Raw genomic sequence first — 17,496 nt, 5'->3', positions numbered from 1 at the left:
TGCAGAGCGGAGGAGACCACTAACACTGCCCACCCCTGCCCACATCCCTGGCCCAAGAGGAAACTGTATAAGGCCTCTGGGTTCCCGTAGGGGAGGGCCCAGGAGCGGCAGGACCCCTGCGCCTGAGACACCGCCGGAACCTGAAGGAAACAGACCTGATAAACAGTTCTCTGCATCCAAATCCCATGGGAGGGAGAGCTAAACCTTCAGAGAGGCAGACACGCCTGGGAAACCAGAAGAGACTGCATTCTGCGCACATCCAGATGCCAGAGGAAAACACTAAACGCCATCTGGAACCCTGGTGCACGGAGGCTCCCGGAAAGAGCAGCGCAGATCTACCCGGTTGCTGCCGCCGCGGAGAGGACTTAGGCAGTACCTCAGGAGCAAACCTGAGCCTCGGAACCACAGGTAAGACCAACTTTTCCGCTGCAAGAAACCTGCCTGGTGAACTCAGGACACACTGAGGCAAAATTCCTCTAGGACCGGGCACTTCCTGTGTTTACCGGAAGTCCCACACCCGCGGATCCCGGCCCGCAGCAGCTCTCTGCTCCCAAACCCGTGGGAGAGAGACCTCACCGCCTGGTCAGGTGGGCACTCCTGAGGCTGCAGAGCGGAGGAGACCACCAACACTGCCCACCCCTGCCCACATCCCTGGCCCAAGAGGAAACTGTATAAGGCCTCTGGGTTCCCGTAGGGTCTGCGCCTGAGACACCGCCGGAACCTGAAGGAAACAGACCAGATAAACAGTTCTCTGCACCCAAATCCTGTGGGAGGGAGAGCTAAACATTCAGAGAGGCAGACACGCCTGGGAAACCAGAAGAGGCTGCACTCTGCACACACATCTCGGACGCCAGAGGAAAACTCCAAACGCCATCTGGAACCCTAGTGCACGGAAGCTCCCAGAAAGGGCGGCGCATATCTTCCTGGTTGCTGCCGCCACAGAGAGCTCGTGGGCAGCACCCCTCAAGCAAACTTGAACCTCGGGACCACAGGTAAGACCAACTTTTCTGCTGCAAGTGACCTGCCTGGTGAACTCAAGACACAGGCCCACAGGAACAGCTGAAGACCTGTAGATAGGAAAAACTACACGCCCGAAAGCAGAACACTCTGTCCCCATAACTGGCTGAAAGAAAACAGGAAAACAGGTCTACAGCACTCCTGACACACAGGCTTATAGGACAGTCTAGCCACTGTCAGAAATAGCAGAACAAAGTAACACTAGAGATAATCTGATGGCAAGAGGCAAGCGCAGGATCCAAGCAACAGAAACCAAGACTACATGGCATCATCGGAGCCCAATTCTCCCACCAAAATAAACATGGAATATCCAAACACACCAGAAAAGCAAGATCTCATTTCAAAATCATATTTGATCATGATGCTGGAGGACTTCAAGAAAGACGTGAAGAACTCCCTTAGAGAACAAGTAGAAGCCTACAGAGAGGAATCGCAAAAATGCCTGAAAGAATTCCAGGAAAACATAAATAAACAAGTAGAAGCCCATAAGGAGTCACAAAAATCCCTGAACGAATTCCAGGAAAACACAATCAAACAGTTGAAGGAATTAAAAATGGAAATAGAAGCAATCAACGAGAACACATGGAAACAACCCTGGATATAGAAAATCAAAAGAAGAGACAAGGAGCTGTAGATACAAGCTTCACCAACAGAATACAAGAGATGGAAGAGAGAATCTCGGGAGCAGAAGATTCCATAGAAATCATTGACTCAACTGTCAAAGATAATGTAAAGCAGAAAAAGCTACTGGTCCAAAACATACAGGAAATCCAGGACTCAATGAGAAGATCAAACCTAAGGATAATAGGTATAGAAGAGAGTGAAGACTACCAGCTCAAAGGACCAGTAAATATCTTCAACAAAATCATAGAAGAAAACTTCCCTAACCTAAAAAAAAGAGATAGCCATAGGCATACAGGAAGCCTACAGAACTCCAAATAGATTGGACCAGAAAAGAAACACCTCCCGTCACATAATAGTCAAAACACCAAACGCACAAAATAAAGAAAGAATATTAAAAGCAGTAAGGGAAAAAGGTCAAGTAACATATAAAGGCAGACCTATCAGAATCACACCAGACTTTTCGCCAGAAACTAGGAAGGTCAGAAGATCCTGGACAGATGTCATACAGACCCTAAGAGAACACAAATGCTAGCCCAGGTTACTGTATCCTGCAAAACTCTCAATTAACATAGATGGAGAAACCAAGATATTCCATGACAAAACCAAATTTACACAATATCTTTCTACAAATCCAGCACTACAAAGGATAATAAAGGGAAAAGCCCAACATAAGGAGGAAAGCTATACCCTAGAAGAAGCAAGAAACTAATCGTCTTGGCAACAAAACAAAGAGAAGAAAAGCACACAAACATAACCTCACATCCAAATATGAATATAACAGGAAGCAATAATCACTATTCCTTAATATCTCTCAACATCAATGGCCTCAACTCCCCAATAAAAAGACATAGATTAACAAACTGGATATGCAATGAGGACCCTGCATTCTGCTGCCTACAGGAAACAAACCTCAGAAACAAAGAGAGACACTACCTCAGAGTGAAAGGCTGGAAAACAACTTTCCAAGCAAATGGTCAGAAAAAGCAAGCTGGAATAGCCATTCTAATATCAAATAAAATCAATTTCCAACGAAAAGTCATCAAAAAAGATAAGGAAGGAGACTTCATATTCATCAAAGGAAAAATCCACCAAGATGAACTCTCAATCCTAAATATCTATGCCCCAAATACAAGGGCACCTACATATGTAAAAGAAACCTTACTAAAGCTCAAAACACACATTGCACCTCACACAATAATAGTGGGAGATTTCAACACCCCACTTTCATCAATGGACAGATCATGGAAACAGAAATTAAACAGAGACCTAGACAGACTAAGAGAAGTCATGAGCCAAATGGACTTAACGGATATTTATAGAACATTCTATCCTAAAGCAAAAGGATATACCTTCTTCTCAGCTCCTCATGGTACTTTCTCCAAAATTGACCATATAGTTGGTCAAAAAACGGGCCTCAACAGGTACAGAAATATAGAAATAATCCCATGTGTGCTATCAGACCACCACGGCCTAAAACTGGTCTTCAATAACAATAAGGGAAGAATGCCCACATATACATGGAAAATGAACAATGTTCTACTCAATGATAACCTAGTCAAGGAAGAAATAAAGAAAGAAATTAAAAACTTTTTAGAATTTAATGAAAATGAAGGTACAAGATACCAAAACTTATGGGACACAATGAAAGCTGTGCTAAGAGGAAAACTCATAGCACTGTGTGCCTGCAGAAAGAAACAGGAAAGAGCATATGTCAGCAGCTTGGCAGCACACCTAAAAGCTGGAGAGCAAAAAGAAGCCAATACACTCAGGAGGAGTAGAAGGCAGGAAATAAGCAAACTCAGAGCTGAAATCAACCAAGTAGAAACAAAAAGGACCATAGAAAGAATCAACAGAACCAAAAGTTGGTTCTTTGAGAAAATCAACAAGATAGATAAACCCTTAGCCAGACTAACGAGAGGACACAGAGAGTGTGTCCAAATTAACAAAATCAGAATTTAAAAGGGAGACATAACTACAGATTCAGAGGAAATTCAAAAAATCATCAGATCTTACTATAAAAGCCTATATTCAACAAAACTTGAAAATCTACAGGAAATGGACAATTTCCTAGACAAATACCAGGTACCGAAGTTAAATCAGGAACAGATAAACCAGTTAAACAACCCCATAACTCCTAAGGAAATAGAAGCAGTCATTAAAGGTCTCCCAACCAAAAAGAGCCCAGGTCCAGACAGGTTTAGTGCAGAATTCTATCAAATCTTCATAGAAGACCTCATACCAATATTATCCAAACTATTCCACAACATTGAAACGGATGGATCACTCCAGAATTCCTTCTACGAAGCCACAATTACTCTTATAACTAAACCACACAAAGACCCAACAAAGAAAGAGAACTTCAGACCAATTTCCTTTATGAATCTCAATGCAAAAATACTCAATAAAATTCTGGCAAACCGAATCCAAGAGCACATTAAAACAATCATCCACCATGATCAAGTAGGCTTCATCCCAGACATGCAGGGATGGTTTAATATACGGAAAACCATCAACGTGATCCATTATATAAACAAACTGAAAGAACAAAACCACATGATCATTTCATAAGATGCTGAGAAAGCATTTGACAAAATTCAACACCCCTTCATGATAAAAGTCCTGGAAAGAATAGGAATTCAAGGCCCATACCTAAACATAGTAAAAGCCATATACAGCAAACCAATTGCTAACATTAAACTAAATGGAGAGAAACTTGAAGCAATCCCACTAAAATCATGGACTAGACAAGGCTGCCCACTCTCTCCCTATTTATTCAATATAGTTCTTGAAGTTCTAGCCAGAGCAATCAGACAACAAAAGGAGGTCAAGGGGATACAGATCGGAAAATAAGAAGTCAAAATATCACTATTTGCAGATGATATGATAGTTTATTTAAGTGATCCCAAAAGTTCCACCAGAAAACTACTAAAGCTGATAAACAACTTCAGCAAAGTGGCTGGGTATAAAATTAACTCAAATAAACCAGTAGCTTTCCTCTACACAAAAGAGAAACAAGCCGAGAAAAAATTAGGGAAACGACACCCTTCATAATAGACCCAAATAATATAAAGTACCTCGGTGTGACTTTAACCAAGCAAGTAAAAGATCTGTACAAAAAGAATGTCAAGACACTGAAGAAAGAAATTGAAGAAGACCTCAGAAGATGGAAAGATCTCCCATGCTCATGGATTGGCAGGATTAATATAGTAAAAATGGCCATTTTACCAAAAGGGATCTACAGATTCAATGCAATCCCCATCAAAATACCAATCCAATTCTTCAAAGAGTTAGACAGAACAATTTGCAAATTCATCTGGAATAACAAAAAACCCAGGATAGCTAAAACTATTCTCAACAATAAAAGGACTTCAGTGGGAATCACTATCCCTGAACTCAAGCAGTATTACAGAGCAATAGTGATAAAAACTGCATGGTATTGGTACAGAGACAGACAGATAGACCAATGGAATAGAATTGAAGACCCAGAAATGAACCCACACACGTATGGTCTCTTGATTTTTGACAAAGGAGCCAAAACCATCCAATGGAAAAAAGATAGCATTTTCAGCAAATGGTGCTGGTTCAACTGGAGGTCAACATGTAGAAGAATGCAGATTGATCCATGCTTATCACCCTGTACAAAGCCTAAGACCAAGTGGATCAAGGACCTCCACATCAAACCTGATACACTCAAACTAATAGAAGAAAAACTAGGGAAGCATCTGGAACACATGGGCACTGGAAAAAATTTCCTGAACAAAACACCAATGGCTTATGCTCTAAGATCAAGAATCCACAAATGGGATCTCATAAAACTGCAAAGCTTCTGTACGGCAAAGGAAACTGTGGTTAGAACAAATCGGCAACCAACAGATTGGGAAAAGATCTTTACCAATCCTACAACAGATAGAGGCCTTATATCCAAAATATACAAAGAACCCAAGAAGTTAGACTGCAGGGAGACAAATAACCCTATTAAAAAATGGGGTTCAGAGCTAAACAAACAATTCACAGCTGAGGAATGCCGAATGGCTGAGAAACACCTAAAGAAATGTTTAACATCTTTAGTCATAAGGGAAATGCAAATCAAAACAACCCTGAGATTCCACCTCACACCAGTGAGAATGGCTAAGATCAAAAACTCAGGTGACAGCAGATGCTGGCGAGGATGCGGAGAAAGAGGAACACTCCTCCATTGTTGGTGTGATTGCAAACTGGTACAACCATTCTGGAAATCAGTCTGGAGGTTCCTCAGAAAATTGGACATTGAACTGCCTGAGGATCCAGCTATACCTCTCTTGGGCATATACCCAAAAGATGCCCCAACATATAAAAAAGACACGTGCTCCACTATGTTTATCACAGCCTTATTTATAATAGCCAGAAGCTGGAAAGAACCCCGATGCCCTTCAACAGAGGAATGGATACAGAAAATGTGGTACATCTACACAATGGAATATTACTCAGCTATCAAAAACAACGGCTTTATGAAATTCGTAGGCAAATGGTTGCAACTGGAAAATATCATCCTGAGTGAGCTAACCCAATCACAGAAAGACATACATGGTATGCACTCACTGATAAGTGGCTATTAGCCCAAATGCTTGAATTACCCCAGATGCCTAGAATAAATGAAACTCAAGACGGATGATCAAAATATGAATGCTTCACTCCTTCTCTAAAAGGGGAACAAGAATACCCTTGGCAGGGAAGAGTGAGGCAAAGAGTAAAACAGAGACTGAAGGAACACCCATTCAGAGCCTGCCCCACATGTGGCCCATACATATACAGCCACCCAATTAGACAAGATGGATGAAGCAAAGAAGTGCAGACCGACAGGAGCCGGATGTAGATCGCTCTTGAGAGACACAGCCAGAATACAGCAAATACAGAGATGAATGCCAGCAGCAAACCACTGAACTGAGAATAGGACCCCCGTTGAACGAATCAGAGAAAGAACTGGAAGAGCTTGAAGGGGCTCGAGACCCCATATGTACAACAATGCCAAGCAACCAGAGCTTCCAGGGACTAAGCCACTACCTAAAGACTATACATGGACTGACCCTGGACTCTGACCTCATAGGTAGCAATGAATATCCTAGTAAGAGCACCAGTGGAAGGGGAAGCCCTGGGTCCTGCTAAGACTGAACCCCCAGTGAACTAGACTGTTCGGGGGAGGGCGGCAATGGGGGGAGTGTTGGGAGGGGAACACCCATAAGGAAGGGGAGGGGGAGGGGGATGTTTGCCCGGAAACCAAAGAATTATTAAGTATTAAATAAATTAAAAAAAAGAAACATCCAGAAGTTGCAGTGACTATGCTTTAGTTTAGCTATGCCATACAAAAAAGATCATAATTAAAAATTTCTCAAATTTATTTTTGGCCATTTACAATAGAAACAGTAACAGAACCATTTTCTCTGTATTTTCTGATACACAGGTACATGAGTGTGTTTGTGTGACATAATTATTATTAGGAGTTGGTAACATTTAAGATTCAACTTTTGACATGTATGTTCTAAGTTTTTATTTGAATATGCAGTTAATTGAAACAAAATAAATCTTTCACTTAGAATGTATCACAACTACCTATAACAACATTAAAAGTATGTTTAAAACAACGTTTTAAATTAATATTCTGGGTTTCCATAAATTACCCCTTGAGGTCTTCACAGATAGGTTCACAACTGATTAAAAAGTTTAAGGAGCTTGAATCTTCTAGTTGCCTATTTTGCTTTTCTGGGACCTCACAGATAATTCTCAAATAGCTTTTCATTCCCAAGTCTGTGTTTGAAAATATTCTTAGCACCATCTTAAAAATCAAATGTTTGTTTTCTTAATAAATAGTATGAAATATATATATATAGAAATATAGAATTTACTTTTTCAAGTTCATACATATATGGAATGGACTCAGAGAGAAGATAAAGGTCTCAGGTTGCATAATATAGAGAACGATTTTAGCACAGAACTGAGGGTGTATAGTCAGTAATGCTTCCATTCTCATCATCTTGGAGGCTGCATTTCTCAAACAGAGGAAATACTATGTATGTAAAATGTCTTCTAAACATGAGATCACCAACTGGACAAGTACACTGTCTTGTCAACAGACAAAGGTATACAAAAGGAAATTATTCAAGGAACCAGGAAAAGTAATTTTAAGACAGTGACTATTCTCCTAATTTTTGTAGAATGTTTCACAGAAGTTCTAACAGTTCCATTGGGTTTTGTAGCCTCTGGAATCACAGACATCAAGTCAAGGTAGGTAGTTTTATATCAAATATTGATAATGTAGAAAATGATTTTATCTTCTAATTCAAGGGATATTTCTGATATTCTTAGGGAAAGTTGGGTTTAAACATATTATGTGTTCATTGTATTTCAAGTTTCATAGCTCAGACTGAGTTAAACGAAGCATGCTTTAAGTAAGACCAAAGGTCTAGACTCTTTTCAAGAGACAATTGCAACTGCATTAGCCATGAAAACTGTGGCTTAAACTATGAACTAACACCTAACCTTATCAGTTTAAGGTGAAATCTATTGGGCAATTAAATTGGGTGAATGTATCGAGAACAGCAAGAATAAAAACAAAAGATTTCCCTAAGAGGTGGATAGAGCTTTATCCCCCAACTTAAATGCTTATAAGGTCTTGTGGTAAAAATGCTGAATTTCTTTCAGCAAGTAGGGTTGGGGCTCAGGAATCTTCCTTTGTGAAATGGTGATCATGTGCAGAGTTGCCAAGTCACAGTTAGAAAGCTTTGAGCGTTGCTGAAATTAAAGGTTGTGAAATATAATGTAATTTAACTCTGCTCCCAGTGTGTGTGTGTGTGTGTGTGTGTGTGTGTGTGTGTGAGTGTGTGTGTGTGTGTGTGTGTGTGTGTGATAGAGAGAGAGACAGAGAGACAGAGAGACAGAGAGAGACCAGAGAGAGACAGAGAGGGGGGAGGGAGAGAGAGAGAGAGAGAGAGAGAGAGAGAGAGAACAGAGTTGGTGGATACAAATGAGAAGTATTCATCTGGGAGAAGCTGAGGATAGAATTCCAGAAAATAAGGAATTGGAGATATCTACCAATAATATTTCAGGTAACATTTCAAGTACGGACGGGAGTGTATATTAATATCTAGACAAACCATTTATGTAAAGACAAATAAATTATTTTACCTTCCATGATGGAAGTTGACCAATGCAATCAATGTAACTCACATTTACCTTGGGAAAGGTGAGAGAGAATTCAATGTTCTTTGATACTGATAGCTGACGGTGCTCAAAGACAATTTTGTCTTCTGTGTGAAACTTCAGGATGCTGAAACCATGAGTAAGTAATATCACCACGAAGGCCATATTGTTCTCATCCATGTTGAGTGATGACAGGATGCTGAAGAAAGGGACTGGGGTGGTGACTAAAGGATGCGTCATCTTGTCTTCAAGGTGCTAATTTTCTCTTTTGTTATAGACACCTTTCATGAGTATTTACATGGAACACAAAATATTTAACATTAGTTGTCAGCAAGTGATGTAATTTTAGTTGAATTTAAATAAAATATTACTTTTTGTATGTAGTGCTGGGTCTTGAAATCAAGGTCTTGTGAATGCTAGGCAAATACTGTAGCACTCTGCTACATTCCCAGGTCTTTGTTACATATTATTTGAATCATGTTCTTTCCAAGTTCTTTACTTTTCAACCGAACTGTTAACTCTAGCCGATAAAACTGATATATTTGAACGTCTGGTCAAATATCTTTCCTAAGAAATTTAACAACTAATTTCAGTGCTGAGAGTTCTGCCACATAGAAGAACTTCCCCCCAAATTTTGTAATGATGTAGGCATCGACCACTGCAAAGTTGAATAAAGCACAGAACCATTTGTGTGCAGACTGAGTCCTCATGTCCACAGCTAGTTTTTCAGGACAAACTCTACTTGAGACTACATGTAAGACATGAAAGAGGACATAATATAACATAAATAAATTTCATGTCCTGGGGAATGCACATGAAAGTCCTCACACTTTACAGGCAGATCTGCTCCACCCTGGTACATCAAACACTGGTATATGAAATAACCTATACTCATACCCTCACACTCTAGTAGAACAGCTTCCCTTTGTCCTGCATGGAGCCCTCTTATTCTCAAGAGAATTTCACTCCCTCTGTGTAATAAGAAGAGAGTGACACAGCCATTGGTTCTTGTACTTCAAATGTATATAAGCCACACGTATAGAGACTTGGAAACAGAGCCTCTGATATGAAAGAGTGTGGAAAAAGATTGCTGCCTTTGGTGCTGTCAGTCCTCTGAACTTGCAGGTTTTTTTCTGTTGTGTAATATTTTAAAATTTTATTATTATTATCATTGAAAGCATTTTTGAAATTAAAATATAATTACTTTGATTACTATAATTACTTTATTCCTTCCCTTTTCTTCCTCCTACCTTTTTCTTGTACCCCACTTTTACTCTTTCAAATTTCTCACGGTTCAATGCTTTAAAACATCACTACTATCTCTCTCAATATATAGATAAGGCAGAAATAATTCCTATATTTTAAATTTTTACATGAAAGTAAAATTTTGTGCATATGTATTAATTAGAATAAATTAATATAAAACAGTTAAATGAGATATTAGTGACAGGATCCTGTTATTCTGTTTTCTTAAAACTTGAAAAATTATCAATAATGTAAGAGTGATGGTTTGATGAATTGACTTGTCTATTATTCTATTGAGTGAATCAGAATTACTTTATTTTATGAGACAGAACTTATAAAAGAAAACTTTTACACACAAAATAAAATAATCAATCCATGACTCTAACTTGAGAAATAGTCTTCATTGATTGAAGAAATGACAAATTGTGTTTAGTTAATAATACATTCTGATTAATTTTTTTAGATTAAAGATTCACTTTATATTTTTTACTGTATCTGACTATAGTCTTGGAAATATATATAAGTAAGATTCATGCACATATAAATGTATGTGTGCCAGGAAATGTTTGACTGTTTTTACCAGAATTAACGGATTAACAAGAATCTACCCATGAAGTAAGTTGATCAATGTCACATGTTCAGTGCTTCAAATTGGGTAGAAGGGACGCAACTCTAAATGGAACATACCATACTGGCTCTGGAATTACTGGTGGTGGTCATTTATATTACCTTAATCAGGTTTCTGTGGAGGAAAGCACTTTCAATGTAAGCACAATTTTAGATTAAATCTTATTTACTCATTGTCACAAGACCATAGTAAAATATAATTTTTTGTATGAATATGAAATTTACCTTGTGGCCTTTCATATATATGCATAAACAATGACATATGACTACCATTAAGGAACGTCCCATCCCAACATCTGTTCTTCTGCTTTTATTAGTAGTGGCAGAGTATTGGAGATATATGCTTTTCCCAAGTCCAATGATATGTATTATAGAAATTAACATTTCATGCTGCCCTTGTAGCTAAGGATAAACAATAGCATGGAAAAACAGTCAGCCTATGCTATTCTATATATCTGAGAAGAGCATGACTTGGAAAGCAAAGTTTTAAATTAGGGTCTTTCCTTGTACTCAGAATTTATGGATAAAGCTATAGCTAATAAAGGAGAAATACTTGACTGGCAATTGTGATGGCTTTTAGGGTGAAGACAAATCTGTGCATGTAACTTCCAATGCCTTTCTTTTTCATCATATTCAGCCTATCCTCGATAGTTCGCTCTGATCTTTTGATTGCTCTGCAATAACCACATACCCTTGTTCCTTGCCCATTTTTTTCCACCCTTGTTTTTGTAAACTCACTGTGAGTTGCTTTTCAAGGTTTTCTGTTAATTTTCATTGATTCCCTAATCTCCTTTCTGTAAAATTTATTAAAATGGTCTGCAGTTAAATGAGTTATATCTGCTCCAGGCAGAATGCAGATTCTATTTTTTTTAAATCAGATTTATTCTGTTGCAGTTTCAAATTCACTAAGAAATATGAAATTATTTCAAATACGAAGGGAAACTCTTCCTATGGAAGTGAGAATGTGGCATTGTTAAGAGCACTAGGTATATCTGGTGGGTGTTAACCCCTTCCTATTTCTCCTTCCTTTCTGCCTTTCTAAGTTTGACTTCCTTAGCTTCTCCAGAGCCCTGTGTCTTACAGTACTGGATAGATCAGGTAGCTAAGTTGTTCTAATGTATGCCACCTCTTGGTCTCTTTCATGCTCAACTGTCTTCATTTGTCTGCCTCCAATGAAATTCTTCAGAAACAGTTTGTCTTCTTGCTGTTTTTCCTCCCCTGCTCCAACCTCAACTTCTGTGGGTTGTGCGGACAGGATTTTCTTCTAAAACCATGAAAATATTACTTATTCACATCACCCAAGAGCTCCATTTTACTAAATCTGCTGGCAGATTTTAACATTTGCCTGTGTAGTGCATCAGAGAAGAAAACCCCTCCCCAGAAAGTCTTTCTCCACTGGACTCTGGCACAAACCCAGAGTGCAGATTCTTCCTGTTCCCAACATTAGAGCACATTTTTCCACTCCCAGGCTATCTGTTCTCTGATGTGCTTTGAATTCCATCACACGAGAGAGAGTTGTTCCCATGAAAGCCACCAAAATCTTCACATTCTCTGCACTCAAGTAGCTCCATCAATCTCTTGTTCTTCCAGAGCCTTTATTTTGGCGTCTGCACCCATCTTGGAGGGCTTTAGTTTGCTTGCTTATTTTGTCTTTTGAGGACTTCTCTTTTCTTTATAACTGTAAGTTTCAAATTTTGAGCCCCAAGTATGCTCACAGAACTTTTTAAAATTCAATGTGACTTTTTTTTAACTTATTCTATTTACATCCTTCTCAGTGCCCCTTCCAGCCATTCCCTCCTCAAATGTTTCCCCTTCCTTCCTCCCTTACTCCTCAAGGCCCCCCGGGTATCCCCTCCACTCTGGAACTTCAATCTGTGCAAGGCTAGGCACATCCTCTCCCACTGAGGACAGACAGGACCACCCAGCTAGAGAACACATCCCAAGGCCAGGCAACAACCTTTGGGATAGCCCCCACTTCAGAATTTTTGATCTAGAAATCTTTTGCTTCTTTTGTTTAATTTAGGGACCAAGGTTAGAATACTGAACAATTTACATAGAACAGCACTGAGGGAAAAGATTGAAAAATGAATACAGAGATGGGAAAGCAAGGCAGTCAATGCACAAGCCCCAGCCTTATCCCGAGGCCATCTAAGTAAGGGCCTCCACTACTGCTGTTAGCTTGAGATGTCACCCATCAGCCAGACAAATGCCATTAGTGTGGTGCCACATTCATTTGATGGATTCTTATAATTGTTGCCTTGCTTGCCTTTGAGATTCAGTTTCTTTCTCTTTGTCTCTCTCCTTTTCTTACTAAGTATTCCAAAGTATGCATATGTGGTATGACTTGGACAGTATCAATTAAATCCCCTACTTCCCCTTCTAGGTAGGGAGGTGTCAGAAAGTGAGTTTGTAGCCTTTTGGGCTTCTTGAGTGTACCAAAGCCCCTGATTAGCAAATGTTCATGAATCAAATAAATGGAATTTACCCACAATACAGGTTCCTTAACATAACCTTTTCTGTGTTCACTTTTTCCTCCCCATTTTTCTTATATTTTTACAGTGTAGGTTACTCTGCTTCCAACTTTTTTATTTGCACCAAGTCATTTCTTACTTTAGAGTTTAATAAAGACATAGAACTAACTACCTGTATTTCACTTGAATGTTGAAAAAATGCTCTTTCCAGGAACTTTTTTCTTATTATAGTTCCTTTAATTGAAAATATATTTTCTCATATAGTATATTTCAATTACAATTTTCCAGTCCTTTATACCTCACAGTTCTTCCCTACTTGTCCTCTCATTTTGATCCACTCCTGTTCTGTATCTGATAGGAAAGAACAGGCTTCTAAGAGATAACAAGATAACACAAAACAGAGTATGATAAAACAAATCCTATTATATAGAACTCTGAGAGGACAAGCCAACAGAGGGAAAAAAGGCCAAGAGAAGGCACCAGAAGCAGAGACCCACTCATCACACATTCAGGAATCCTATACAGTGGAGTTAATAATACACAGGCAAAACAGTGCAGGCCTATGTAGGCAGGCCCTGTGCATGCTGCATCTGTCTCTCTGCGTTCATATGAGCTTTGCTCTTGCTGATTTAGAAGGCACTGTTTCTTGAGTGTTAAGGTGGGAAATTTGATGGAGGAATTCTGTTTGGTACTGGGTGTTCCAGGCAATTTTCAGTCTCTTTTATGGCCACTAATCTGACTGAACCAGTGATGTGTGATCACTGTGATTTTTTTTCTGTTTCTCTTTGATTCCACTTATATAACCGAATCTTAGTTACTACATATACTGAATGCTTGTGAACCTGTGTAATCATCACCCTATCAGGAAACCTGCCTTTTAATGTGTGGACAAGCAATACACTTATCTTGGCCATAGCAAAGGAGCAATTTAGAGAATATGTTCCTAATACATTCTTGTAATTGACTTTATTGCTACACTCATTCTTAACCATGTTTTATATAAAACATCCTTCTGGGCCATTCATATGGTAAATTTGTTTGGCAATCTTTCAATAGTAGCTGTGTCTTCATTAGGTTCCCTTACTCCAACATTTTTTCTTGAAAGCATTGTTGTGCCCTGAAAATATTTATTTAAAAGAGTAACTGTAAAAATCATTCTTCATCTTGTGAATCTGATTAGAAGCTGACTCCCGAGGGATAAAGCATAAATCCCTTGACAAGACACTCAATATAGTTTATACTCCAGTATATTCCAATAGATTACTCATATTCATGTACCACATATAAGACAAAATCTCCAGTGCCCATGTGCTTCTCAATTAATGTATCATAAGCTTAGAAGGCCTTGCATTCACTCATAATGTTATTTCCTACTCATTACTGCATGGAATTAATTGAAAGATTTTGCTATTACTGACTTTCAGGGAAATCCTTCAGTTATAGTACTACACAGGCAATGAGAAAAGTATAATATATTGCTTCATCCCTAGTAGCTCCTTCAGTATTCATGTAAATCTTTCCCAGTCACTACCTATCTTACATCCATCACATCTAATTTCAGGAGGCACTCAATGACAGCATGGAAAAGAAGAATGAAACCCTATGGTCAGAGTTCATTCTCACAGGCCTCACATGCCAACCACAGTGGAAAACACCCCTGTTTCTAATGTTCTTGGTAATATACCTCATGACCATTGTGGGGAACCTTGGTCTGATCACTCTCATCTGGAATGACCCTCACCTTCACATCCCCATGTACTTATTTCTTAGTAACTTAGCCTTTGTGGATACTTGGTTATCATCCACAGTGACACCAAAGATGCTATTTAATCTTTTGGACAAGGGCAAGGTGATTTCTATCGCCGAATGCATGACACAATTTTTTTCCTTTGCAATAAGTGTGACCACAGAATGTTTTCTCTTGGCAGCAATGGCTTATGATCGCTATGCAGCTATATGCAATCCTTTGCTTTATCCAGTAGTTATGACCAACAGATTATGCATTCGCTTACTGGCCTTGTCATTTTTAGGTGGCTTTCTTCATGCTGTGATTCATGAAAGCTTTTTATCCAGATTAACTTTTTGTAATTCCAACATACTATATCATTTTTACTGTGATGTTATACCACTGTTAAAAATTTCCTGTACTGATCCTTCTTTAAATTATCTGATGATTTTCATTTTCTCTGGTTCAATACAAGTGTTTACCATTATGATTGTTCTCATGTCTTACACATTTGTTCTCTTTACAATTTTAAAAAAGAAGTCTGACAAGGGTGTAAGGAAAGCTTTATCTACCTGTGGAGCCCATCTTTTGTCTGTATCTTTATACTACGGGCCTCTTCTCTTCATGTATGTGCTCCCTGCATCTTCAGAAGTAGATGCTCAAGACATGATCCTCTCTTTGTTTTACACAGTTATAGTCCCTGTATTAAATCCAATGATCTACAGCCTCCGAAACAAGCAAGTCATAGATTCTCTGAAAAAAATGTTGAAAATAATGGGTTAGATCTGATTAATATTGACTAATTTTATTAACATTCACAATATTTTAGAGGCTAATATGAATATTTTTCATTTAAATAACTTGGCTACTACAACTATTGGACAAGATTATTGAATTTCATTTAAATATACAATTATCTCCTTAATAAATTAGTAGATATCTGTATTCACTGTTCATATGCATACATGTAAATTTTTAAGAATGTGTTCTTATATCATGATAAAAGAAAAAGCATGTAAACAATTTATAATTTCATGTTATTATGCTATGCATGTAATAAATATTATAATTATTTTTTCTCTCAAAAGCATGTTAGTGTAATACTTTAGAGATAAAATTATGTTAGTCAGCATGAAAGTCATGTTTCATTTACTCTATGTTGTTGGCAGGTTTGTGTGGGAGTTCATAGAAGGAAACCTCAGGATTCCTGAGAGCCATCAAATATCTTTCATGACATATTTGATGTGAAATGTGAATATTATTGGTAAAGATATTCGGCTCATATATATCACCCATGAATGGGCAAATGTTTGAACGTAATCAAAAAATTAATGAAAAGACAGTCAAAGCTATGGAGAGTCAACCAGTATGAAGATGGTCTTAGCTCATTGCATTCTTGTATTAAGACAAGAACTGATTTTTTTCTCTGAAAGCAATCCACAGGTTGACTCATTAAGTTCATTGAAGTACTAAATAAGATAAACTTAGAAAAAATAAATAAAAGTGGCACCAGAAGAAGGAAATACTTTCATTCTTCTGTTAATAACTGAAGAAAACCACTGAGCTCACAAACCACACATCTGTTGATTCGCCTTGCACAGACAGATAGCTTGGAACAAAAAGTCCTTCAATTCAATAGTGGTAAGAGGATTTGATCCCATAGCACCTGTTGGGGGTGTAGAAATAAAAATTCCTTGATATTAGTGATACTTTCTCCAGAATTTTTACATATAAGAAATGATCCACCTACAGACGTAAACTTACTATCCATCTCTCCAAAATGAAATTACACACATTTTTATACTGAAACTGATACTTACATCCTAAAGATCACACACACACACACACACACACACGTATATATAATATTTAGCAATGATAAGGGGGTAAGCATAATGAAAGAATCGAGTAATTAAACTTTTACAGACACAGACACTCAGGTAAGTGCGAGGAGATGTCAGTACCCGGGAATTGTCTGGGCATTCTGCAAAAAGTGAGAGACATTGGTGCATTCAGTTCAAGATGAAATGTTTTCCTCAAACCCCTCCTCTCGTGGTTCAGGAATCTATAAGAAGAAGAGGCAGAAGTTTGAAAGAGCCAGAGGTTACAGATGACTTCAGGAAGGTAGTGTGTGCAACATACAAGAGATTTCCCACACAAAATCACAGAGACAGTGGCAGTGTGTACAAGACCTGCACAGGTTCAGGACAGATGGGTTCCCAGCACTGAGAGGGGGAAGCTGACACTGAGTCACACTCATAATCCAGAAGTTATGTGCACCTGATAGACTGGCAAAGGAATCTTCTCCTACAGAGTCTCGCTGGCTATACCAATCACATTCCAGGAGAGGCCCCATGCTCGAGTAGTTGTCCAATACAAAAGAAACTCAATGATATTTGGAGGAATTTTCCCCCATTTTTATTTATTTAGATTTCTATGTGTTTTATTGCCCTTTGTTTGTGAGTTTGTAGATATAGCACCATTTCTTTAGGCACCATTTTATTGCTTTCTTTCTCTCTTTCTTTCTCCCTTTCTTTCTTTCTTTCTTTCTTTCTTTCTTTCTTTCTTTCTTTCTTTCTTTCTTTCCTCCTTTCTCTCTCTCTCTCTCTCTCT

General features: G+C 38.5%; 1 protein-coding gene across 1 annotated transcript; it reads left to right on the top strand.

Moving 5' to 3' along the window:
* Positions 1–14,736: 14,736 nt before the first annotated feature.
* On the top strand, positions 14,737–15,666 carry Or5h17b (olfactory receptor family 5 subfamily H member 17B). Its single transcript, NM_001000726.1, has one exon. The coding sequence runs from the start codon at positions 14,737–14,739 to the stop codon at positions 15,664–15,666; it is 930 nt and encodes a 309-aa protein (NP_001000726.1).
* The last annotated feature ends 1,830 nt before the right edge of the window (positions 15,667–17,496 follow it).

Source organism: Rattus norvegicus, chromosome 11 (assembly GCF_021556685.1).
Source record: "Rattus norvegicus strain SHRSP/BbbUtx chromosome 11, alternate assembly SHRSP_T2T, whole genome shotgun sequence".
Classification (NCBI taxonomy): Eukaryota; Metazoa; Chordata; class Mammalia; order Rodentia; family Muridae; genus Rattus; species Rattus norvegicus.
This window is presented reverse-complemented; position numbering and strand designations above follow the sequence as displayed.

Excerpts from the sequence above, each read along its gene's own strand:
- Or5h17b (NM_001000726.1), top strand. The coding sequence starts at position 14,737 with ATGGAAAAGAAGAATGAAACCCTATGGTCAGAGTTCATTCTCACAGGC.